Below are 11,057 nucleotides of genomic sequence, written 5' to 3'. Positions count from 1 at the left end.
GACAATATCAATGCCCATTAAGTCCAAGTTCAGCCCAATAGGGAGGGGGTTAGAAGGGGTGGGAAGGGGCCCGATATAAAAATAAATGAAAATGACAGATTTTAGTGTCTAATCCATAGTTTTTGAGTTCAATGAGATGAATAGTGATACTCCTGATACCCTTCAAGTCCAAGTTCAGCCCTGATAGGAAGGAGTGGGGGAGGGGGGCTAAAAATTGTGAGATATTAGTGTTTAGTCTATAGTTTTCGAAGGGTTAGAAGGGGGAGGGAATAGGTGACATGTAAAAATAGCCAAAAAAGAGAAATATTAGAGACTAATCCATGGTTTTCGAGGTCGCTGAGATGAATAGATGCCTTTAAAGTCCAAGTTCAGCCCTAATAGGAATGGGAGGTGAGAAGTGGTGAAATATAACATATAGAAAAATGCTTGCTAATGAGCCTGAAGGCACTGTCTTAACAAGAAAGGGAGAGAGAGAGAGAGAGAGAGAGAGAGTAAATGAGCAAAAGAGTAGAAGGGGTGTTGGGAGGAGAGAGAGAGAGAGAAAGAGAGAGAGAGAGAGAGAGACCTTACCTTACAGACCTTACATCTTGTTCGGGTTGCCCCAGGTCCCTCAGTGTGAGGCACTTCTAATGTCTACCAGAGAGTTGCTAGTACATCTTCCGGTATATTTTGCATCTTCCAATCTTGGATGGTCTGGGATGCAGTTTAGATATTTGTCGAGCTTATTCTTAAACACATCTACGCTGTTATATTCCTCAGATGAGCTGGCAACGCATTGAATAGACGCTGCATTATCGATGCTGGTGCGTAGCGGATTAATGTCCTGTGTGCTTTCCTTATTTTTCCTGGTATAGTTTTGGGCATTATTAATCTACCTCTGCTTGCTCTTTCTGGTATTTTTAGCTCCATGATGTTTTCGGCTATTCCTTCTATCTGTTTCCATGCCTGAATTATCATGTAGCGTTCTCTTCTCCTTTCTAGACTATATAATTTTAAGGATCATAGTCTTTCCCAGTAGTCAAGGTCCTTAACTTCTTCTATTCTAGATGTAAAGGACCTTTGTAAGGTCTGTAAGGTAAGGTCTCTCTCTCTCTCCCTCTCTTGTTAAGGTTGTTGCTTGTTACATTGCCCAGCATTTTTGTCATTTTATATTTCACCACTTCTAGACTCCCCTTCCTATTGGGGCTGAACTTGACTTGAAGGCAATTGGGATTGTCCTTGTTCATCTCAGTGACCTCAAAAACTATGGATTAGACAATAATATCTGCTGTTTTAGGTTATTTTTACATGTCCCTCCATTTCCACCCTCTTCCAACCCCCTCCCTATCAGAGTTGAACTTGGACTTGAAATTCCTTGGGAGTGTTACTATTCATCTCAGTGACCTCAAAAACTGTGGGTTAGACACTAATATCTATCTTTTTCAGTTATTTTTACATGTCACCCCCTTCCAACCCCTTCCCTTTTGGGAATGAACTTGGACTTCAAGGGCATCAGGAAAAGTCACTGTTCCTCTCAGCAACTTTGGGAACTATAGGTTTGACACTAATATATGTCGTTTTTGGTTACTTTTACATGTCACCTCCTTCCCATGCCATTTCACCCCCCCCTCCCTATTGGGTTGTAACTTGGACCTGAAGGTCCTTGGGTATGTCACTATTCATCTCAGCAACCTTGAAAACTATGGATTAAACACTAATATCTGTCTTTTTCGGTTAGTTTTACATGTCACCCCATTGCCACCCCTTTTCACCCTCTTCCCTATTGGGACTGAACTTGGACTTCAAGGGCAGCAGGGAAAGTCACTGTTCATCTCAGTGACCTCAAGAACTATGGGTTTGACACTAATATCTGTCGTTTTTGGTCATTTTTACATCACCTGTTCCCACCCTTTTCAACCTCCCACCCAATTTGTGGCTGAACTTGGACTTGGAGGACATCGGGAGTGTCATTATTAATGTCAGCGACCTCAAAAATTAAGGATTAAACATTAATGTCTGTTGTTTTCAGTAATTTTTATATTTACACATTTCCAACCCCCTTCCCCACACAACCTCCTTTGGTACCAGCGATGATTACTTCCGCAGTATTCTCTCCCCGATACATACTAAGTTATATGTATACCAAGTTTGGTTGACATTGCTCAATGCATGTAATAATGATGTATGTGGTACAAACTTGTGTCTGTGTGTGTGTGTGTGTGTGTGTGTGGGTGTGCGTTTATAATAAAAATAATCCTGCAATAGATTTCAACGCTCTTGTGTATTACCGTTATCGTCAAATACTGCTAATAAACTAGATTCACCAAAACGTAAGGGCTACCTTCATCACCTCACATATTATATGATTTATAATTTTATTATTTGGTTAACATTGTACCTTCTGTTGTTGATAACCTTGGATATACTGAAGACTGGATTTTGTTACACATTGCAGTACGTCCATTTTTTTTTATTAATTTGTTTCCTAACTATGTAGTATGAGAGAGAGAGGAGAGAGAGAGAGAGAGAGAGAGAGAGAGAGAGAGAGAGAGAAGTTTCCGTCTTCTTTTTCTGTAATTTTCCAGCATTTCGGAACTGTAAGTTGTGTTTTTTAACCAGCTAGAATTGGTTATATCCCTGTTGTTTCTGGTGAAAGGATAAAAGTGAGAAAGAAAGAAAAAAGGAAATCGAGAGAAAATGTACTCCCACGAATACTTTGGATGAACCTGGGACAGAGTCACCCAGCTTGAATCCAGCGTTCCTTTTGGAATCCGACAAGTGGTAGTGGTATCTAATTTTTATCACTGCGTTGTTTAACCGAGGGAATAATCAAGCCTCGCTCACGCCAAGGAAGAGGTTTGAGCACACATTTCCCAACTTGATAAATGGAGAACAACGAAAAACACCTGCTAACGCCTATCGTTCGTCGAGCAGGTGTCACACAGGGTGACTCAAAAATAAAGTTGCCTTGCTGTATTTTAACAATAAATATTCCGAATGTCTTCATAACCTAATTTAATCTATTCCTCCAAACAGATTTTATTATTCAAACATGGCAGCTTTTAGCTGTCTCCCTTTATGGCAAGTATCATCATTCAAAGGCAATTAATTGTTCACGTTTTCGGAGGACTGGTGGTAGCTGGCATGGAAGGAGCCCGAGATGTGGAATGGACGGAGGGTCGCAGAAACGTCATTCCAACTACTCGTTCGGTGGAGGAAGGACGACCACTTGGGCTCTCTCTCTGAGTTGCACTCCATTTGATTTCTGTTTCACGTTCTTCATGTGTTAGCTTGTGAATTTTCGAAGCCCAGGTAAGATAACTACAGGTTCAGTTATGTTTCCTATGTTTCTTGGTATTTATATACTATTCACATTATGTATAGTATGTGTACATATATTTTCTATAATACACGCAGTTTGGATACTATCGTTTATTTAACAATTTGTATACAAAATTTTTGTGAAAAGTCTTCAGATTAAATATATATATATATATTCAGAAGAATTTTTCCAGTTGATATATATATATATATATATATGTGTGTGTGTGTGTGTGTGTGTGTGTGTATATATATATATATATATATATATATATATATATAATATATATATATATATATATATATACATATATATATGTGTGTGTGTATGTGTGTGTGCATGTGTGTGTGACTGAATCACAAAATTATGTAACGCAATGAACATATAAATAAAGGCAAATGCCACGAAGGAAAGTGAAACACCAAAGTGGAACTAGGCCTTCCGACTGACTGTCCTTTACTTATCAGACTAATATATATATATATATATATATATATATATATATATATATATATATATATATATATATATAATATATGCGCGCGCGTGTGTGTGTATGTATATATATATATATATATATATATATATATACCTTTTATATATATATATAATATATATATATATATATATATGTATATATATATTATATAATATAAATATATATATATATATAATAATATATATAATATAATATATATATATATACTTTATATAAGGAGTAAGATCATCCATGGTATCCATCATTTTATCTTATCTTCAAAAAATAAAATTTCGAGTTTTCCACAAACTTGTCTTAGAACATTCGAAGACTTAGTTAAACGTCTATTCACGGACGACATTTCATTTAATGGACATTTTCATATAGTCATATTCCAACAGATCACAGAGCTGACGTCCTCAGCAATCGCACAGCTATAAACGAAAAGTAAGGAAACATGCTTTTAAATGTGTCCCTGATACCTGCAGTTGATTCGAGATTGTATTCCATGCCTTGGCTATGTACCCATCCAATCGTCAGAGGGGAATAAGGTTCATTCATATAAACAACATCGCCTTCACATAACGATGCATTTATCATATTAAAAAGAAGTATTCCGTTTTCTCGGTGAGAGATTGTCTGGTTGTTAATCAAGAACCTATTTTGTTGATTTGTCTTCTTCTGTAAACATCGGCTTTGCAGTAAGTGGAAGCGGGGGTTTGGAGGACAGGGACCAGGGTGAAAGTGTCCAAAGGAAGAGTGATGCCTCTTCCAGCGCTAATATGAAATATCATTCAATGATGAATTAACCCAATTTGAACCTAAAGATCGTTTGATTTTCATAAAGCGAACTTCTCGACGTTTACGAGAAGATTCATCAATCTAGTCACGAGAAGCGTGTCAAATCAAATGTAGTACTTGAGCCTAATCTCCAGGTCATAGGCAAGCTATGACAACGATTTCTTATATTTGTTCATTGTATTCTTAATAATTAAGGAAGTCAATTCTGTGGTCTGGGGAAATAGAATCTTATTCAGGCAAAAGGGAATGCTTCACGAGTAAGATGGAGATGATACAAATAATATGTAATGACACAAATCTTACTGATATTAATAGCATTGAAACTAGTAAAATGTAACGTTGAAATAAGATAGAAATATAGAAACCTTATGTTAGTTGTTGCTGGTGTCATTTCTATTATTGTTGATAAGATGTCTTGTTATGAAACCAATAAAGACAGCTGGTTGGTTTCAACTTGTTAACATCACACCAAAACAGAAATGATAGGGCTCCAACAAGAGAGTGACATAATATCTCGGTTGAATACAAACCATGTTTTTTGAAGCTAGAAATTGAAAGGCTAGACGCTTTTGCAAATGTCGGAATAGATTTTCTGTTTTAGAAAGCATATCTGAGGAGGTGCAGACAATCAGTAAGGAATGGATTGACATCAAGAACGCATTTCAGTCTCCTGCAAAAGAAGCGCTGGCATGTGGGCAAAACAAGACGAAAATTGGATGTCGGGTGATACTTTGGATACAAAAATGAGTTGAAGTAACGGCATCAACTGTAAAAGCAGTTTCAGAGGACATGAGGTACGCAAAGTAGAATGTATTAAATTCTCGAGTCTCGATATTAAGCTTTATAAAGAAGGTATGAGAAAATGTCTGGAAGAACAAAGCTCAGAAAATGACAGATGAGGCTGACAAAATCATGCATTCTGGAAGTGACATTGGTGTCAGGTAGCTCAGAGAATTATTAATGGAATATCCATTGGTGAAAAGAAAAAGGAGACTACTTGTCAAAAGGAGGTAGTACGTATGTACCATTAACATAAGAAGAGAGACAGCGCAGGGCAGCGCATTCCGTGAGGTAGTTAATGAGAGCCACGAGGAGATTATTCGACTGATAGATACAGTAGATACTGGAGAACTGATATTCTAACCGGTGAATAATTCACGGCTTTTGAAGAGGAATCAGTAATAAAGACACTTAAGAGATGGAAAGCAACGGGCTGAAAATGAAATTATTCCTCTTATACTGACTAAACTCTCTTGCAGACATACCAGAGAGGTGAGAGGGTCCTGTAAATACAAAGGCTTTTATTGTGATAATAATACTATGCTTATACTCAATAGGCTGGAGAAAGAAATTAATCAAGATGAACAAGCTGGCCTAAGAAAAGAAGAGTTGCACAGATCATATATTTATCTGGACGAGGCACGGGAAGTCATCGGCAGACCAATATCATCAGAAAGTCTCAACTACTCTACTCTGCTATAAATAGCTGTGCTTACATGCTGTAACTACAATTGAAGGAAAAAAAGAATCTGGTTATTTTTAATTGATATTTTAGTAATTTGCTTTTTCCTGACAGGCGTATCATCTCTGTATTAAGGCCATGTCATAGATCAGCAAGTATCATATTACAATGGAGTGGCTCGATTATCTGTTGTACAGGACCATCATATCTGTGTGGAATTAGAGTAGTATACAGATATCAATTTTAGTTATTTTATTCAATTCACTATTAGGGAAGTTTATATGATCAAAATCATAGTTGCCAAATGAATCTTAATTTTAAAGCTGTAAAGGTAAGTAGTGTAAGAGTGACAATTATGAAAGAAGAAAGATATTTCCATTTTCAACAGTGACTGGCGAGATGAGAAAGTGAGCTTTAGTGAAGGTAAAGGAGGCTCTATAAGGTGTAGCTACGTGGAGGAAGTCAAGATATACACGTATACATAATTTGGAAAAGGATTGAAGCAGGAAGTGAGAGAGGAAATAAGTCAAGTCATGAAAATATTGGTTTAATTTAAGAAAGTACCTAAGTTTTTCTTTAGAAAAATTAATGTAGAGAGAAAGGTTCACCAGAAAATGGGCAGTAGAAAAATGTACAAACATGTCTGCAGAGGATGCAGTCTTGTGTGGATGGGACAGTTGGTTTCAATTCTTGGATTCTTGGTTGAATTTAGAGGACGGGAGAGGGGAGAACTGAGTGATCCCGGTGTGGAAGCAGCTATTGTATATTTGACAATACTTGTGGAAGTCGAGAGACTTTATGAGAGAAGCGGTGCACAGAGTGCCGAGGGTGTTGAGTACTGAAGGTCACTTTCCGATGACGATAGTAAGTGTTCATGAGGAGAACGGAGTTGAGTGAGAGAATAAACTGGTTAGGTGTAAAAGGGTTATCTAACAAGAAGGAAATGTTTACTCTTGACTGGTTGATATATCATAGCCAGGCTGTCGATACTTTCCTCCCGACTGGAAATAGTTCCGGTCCGGAGATGTTGTGGGACTATGAGTCTTGTCCTTAGGCACAGCTGACGGACCCCAAGTTAAGGACGAGGGAAAATGGTGCGAGTTTTACAGGTTTTATTAAAACAGTATACTATAACTAACTATTATTGACATTATCACCAACATGAGACACTAACACAAAGCCCAAATAACAGTTATCACGTCAAGGGGGACCAAGTGGTCCTTGGGAACACGTGGAACAATTAGAACAAATTAATGTACAATAAATGAAATAACCAAATTTCCCAACATGAGTCACGGAGCGGATCTTCCCAAGTTATCAAACGCTGGCACACCACTGGCCAAAATTGAAATGATATAAATCACGGAACTAACTCTCTAACATAATGACACGATTACTATGATGTATCTGGCTGTAAACGAGAGGCAGGACGAAACTTCCTACCTGATCGGTAGAGTAGCGCCTCAGTGGCGTGATCGGTATGGTCTTGGCGTGCCACCTCGGTGGCCACGAGTTTGATTCTCGGGCATTCCTTTGAGGTGTGAGAGGTGTGTATTTCTGACGATAGAAGTTCACTCTCGACATGGTTCGGAAGTCACGTAAAGCCGTTGGTCCCGTTGCTGAGCAACCACTGGTTCCACGCAACGTAAAACACCATACAAACAAACAAACAAACAAACCTGATCGGTACTTTGGAGGAGAAGCCCGGACAACGCCTCTGCCGACTACGTCGCCACCTCGGTTGGGCTCACTCTTTTTTGCAATTCAAGGGCTCTAAAATTATGGACTTTGATTTAATTTACCTCAGTTGTAACTCAAAATAAGACAGATATTATTACACTTACAGTTCACGTGACTCAACAGATTTTAGAATGTACTTGACGTCAACACAACGGTTCTCACTCAAGGGAGAACCAGCGCTCTTTCTGCCTGACTTTTTCTTCTCCAGCTAAATCGAGACCGCAGGCGAATTTAGGTCGGGAAAAATGAAGCTCACATTTTTAGCGACATAGGCTGATTATGAGAAGTCGAGACAGGGTATTAGATTAAAATTTGTTGAATAAGAGAATGGTCGTAAAAATTGGGTATGTCATGGCTGATTTGGCAGATGAACGATGTTAATAGTGATAATGAAGAGATGCTGTACAAACTGCTGTAGTGTCAAGATAGAAAATTTCAAGATGGAAAATCTAAAAGGGAATGTAGCCATAAGTAAGATTATAAGGCCAACTGGACTCAAGGAAGATGGATCGATCAATGTTAATAACTTTGGTAGAAGAATAGGAACTGTGATCCGAACGAATGAATGTGACGGATGCTGGCAGGATAAGAGAAGAGGAACTTCAAAGTGCCCTTGCTTCTTTTTAATCCATCCCATATTAGGGCAAAGGGCCTTCAATTTGAATATATACATACATTGTTAGGGGCTCTAGTCAAAACTAAAACTATATAAGACTCTCATGCAATCCACAATATCCAGAAACGATCAGATATAGTACAGATTCAACAGAAATAAAATGACCAGGTTCTTGTCAGAGACTCAAAGAGAATAACAGAAATAATCGTTGATTCAGATCATAAATTATTAGTGGATCAAGGAGTCTTCCTAACTCAAAGGCAACAGAAAGAAGAGTTAAACAGTGCAATCCATAGGGTTGCTTCAGCACTAAAAAATCATTCAGAAAATAATATAAACAAGAAAGAAAAACACGACCTTTTAAGAGGGTTAAACCAAGAAATATGACTAAGTTAATTTGCAGCCCTAAAATGGCTTGCAGCCCAAAAGAAATGAAGATAAATATTACAAAAATATACAAACAAAGGACACAATTACTCTTTACCAGAAATTTTTTTCTATCCAAAACAGAATCTTCCGTGGGATGGTATCGCGACATAGATAACAAAAATAGTCAACCCCCTAAATCTCCGAACGTAACTTTAGGAAAATTGAAGTTTGTAAATTTGTGTTAATCATAAATATTACGCAGGCTCCTTACAATATATATATATATATATATATATATAATATATATATATTTATATATATTATATATATAAGAGGTTCAGGAGGTCCATTGATACTAAAGATGAAGGCCAAGATTTATTATAAAATCGTTTCGCACATCAACTTTCTAGTCGGTTGGTACCTCAGTGGTTCTTCTTCTCTTTTTAACTATTTATATTTTATTGCATTTTAATGAATACTATTGTGAATCCTGTTTTTTAGTTTTTAATATATGCATTTCTCTTTTTACAGACTGAAGATGCACAAAGTTGATGTGCGAAACGTTTTTATAATAAATCTTGGCCTTCATCTTTAGTATCAATGGACCTCCTGAACTCTTACTGCTTATCTGCGCTCCTGTAGTATATTATATATATATATATATATATATATATATATATATATATATATATATATATATGAATCGTTTATAAATAAAAACAAGTCAGTATAAGCAGTGTTCTTTAATCACCAAAAGAAGGAGCTGAAAACTAATTGTATCGTTTCTTTCAGATTCGGATAATCCGGCTCCATGAAGATTTTCCTGTTATTAACACTATCTGTAAGTAAAACAGTAATTATTATTATTATTATTATTATTATTATTATTATATTATTACTTGAATAAGTAACAAAAGCTTTATCATATGTAGCTAATTCCTATAAATTTTAAAATCTTGAATATAATTGACTGGTAAAGCTACACCTACGTATCTTTCGTACTGGTTTAGAAGTCTCTCTCTCTCTCTCTCTCTCTCTCTCTCTCTCTCTCTCTCTCTCTCATCCACTGTTTCTCTGGCCTTTGTTTCTGACTGGTGTATTAGGGCGGCTCTCTTGTTGCTTAGTCCTCTAGTCGCAGGTGTCATTCCAAAAGAGAGAGCGTGTGTGCGCCACCTGATAACACCAGGCGTACAGACGAAGCGATCTTTGCTGATGGCATCTGTTTCACGGTATCTTATGTATAGCATTTTCGAGAGAGCATTTCCATTAGCTGAACGTAATTGTAAGAATTATCAGATTGCTTACGGAGTTGTTACATGGGCGATTTTTTTCCTCCATTTGAAGTCATACCATCAACAATGACACCAAATGGTGATCGCTTGATCATTCTGCCACGACTGTAGAACACTTCCTGCAGTAAAGAGGCATTTTCTTGCAGGGGCCACTAATCAAGATTAAAAATGATTGAACTTGATGCCATCTATCTCGTGTTTACACCTAATGCCATTAGTTAGTCCTGCTTTTATTGTAAGAATTCAAATTTTAACACTGTCGTGGAGGTGGGGTTGGAGAAGCGGGGGTGGGGGGGGGACTTATAATTAGATAAAGCATTCTTTGAACTCCAGCAAAGGTCCAGTCTTTTAATACAAGACGACAAAATTGGAAACGTTGATTTTGCATCCACTGCTGGCTGCTTGGGTGACATCTGGCTGCAAGATGCCAAAAAGCGGGTAGAAAATGCGGCCGCGTGACAAGTGGTTAAGAGGTTACGTGTATATATCACGCCGTTTGTTTCTAGCCGTCGTCAGAATCAGTTCACCTCTCATGAAAATTTTAGTTATTCTCTCCTCTACTGGGATAACTGTGCGCATAAAACTCAGAAACGAGGTAGAAGATACACAGCTTACCGTAACCGCGAAGTTTAGTCACTAATAATAGTGTTGATTCCATGACTATGTTATTGTATGGTCAAGGATTATTAAATTAGTTCTTTATAAAGGATAATGATTTGGTTGTAGGCGCATGTAAATTAATCTCTGAACTATACATACATACATACATGCATACATATATCTACAATAGGTCCATTAATGACCAGAAAACATAGGTTACTAGTTTCATCGGGGGTTGAAAAAGTATTAATTTTCGATCCCTATCGATTTATCAAACTAGATAGGGCTGGTGCTACTAGTTTAACTGATTTATCCATCTGAATATTCTGTGACCAGTGATATACTAGTCTTTGGGTTATTTCTTTGCAAGACTAAATGTTGCTCGTTTTTTCTTTAAC

The 11,057-nt window shown here is 37.2% G+C and overlaps 1 protein-coding gene across 1 annotated transcript in view; it reads left to right on the top strand.

The window, feature by feature from the left end:
* The first annotated feature begins 3,178 nt into the window (after positions 1 to 3,178).
* LOC135216915 (uncharacterized) overlaps positions 3,179 to 11,057 on the top strand; it is a 17,896-nt gene continuing 10,017 nt past the window's right edge. The window contains exons 1-2 of the mRNA XM_064252460.1: positions 3,179 to 3,291; positions 9,560 to 9,608. Of these exons, the coding sequence (XP_064108530.1) occupies positions 9,579 to 9,608 (30 nt within the window). The 5' untranslated portion in view covers positions 3,179 to 3,291; positions 9,560 to 9,578. The remainder of the gene's footprint in view (positions 3,292 to 9,559; positions 9,609 to 11,057) is intronic.

The sequence above is a fragment of the Macrobrachium nipponense genome, chromosome 6, assembly GCF_015104395.2.
Source record: "Macrobrachium nipponense isolate FS-2020 chromosome 6, ASM1510439v2, whole genome shotgun sequence".
Classification (NCBI taxonomy): domain Eukaryota; kingdom Metazoa; phylum Arthropoda; class Malacostraca; order Decapoda; family Palaemonidae; genus Macrobrachium; species Macrobrachium nipponense.
The sequence above is the reverse complement of the archived record's forward strand: the minus strand, read 5'-3'. Positions and strand labels throughout refer to the sequence as shown.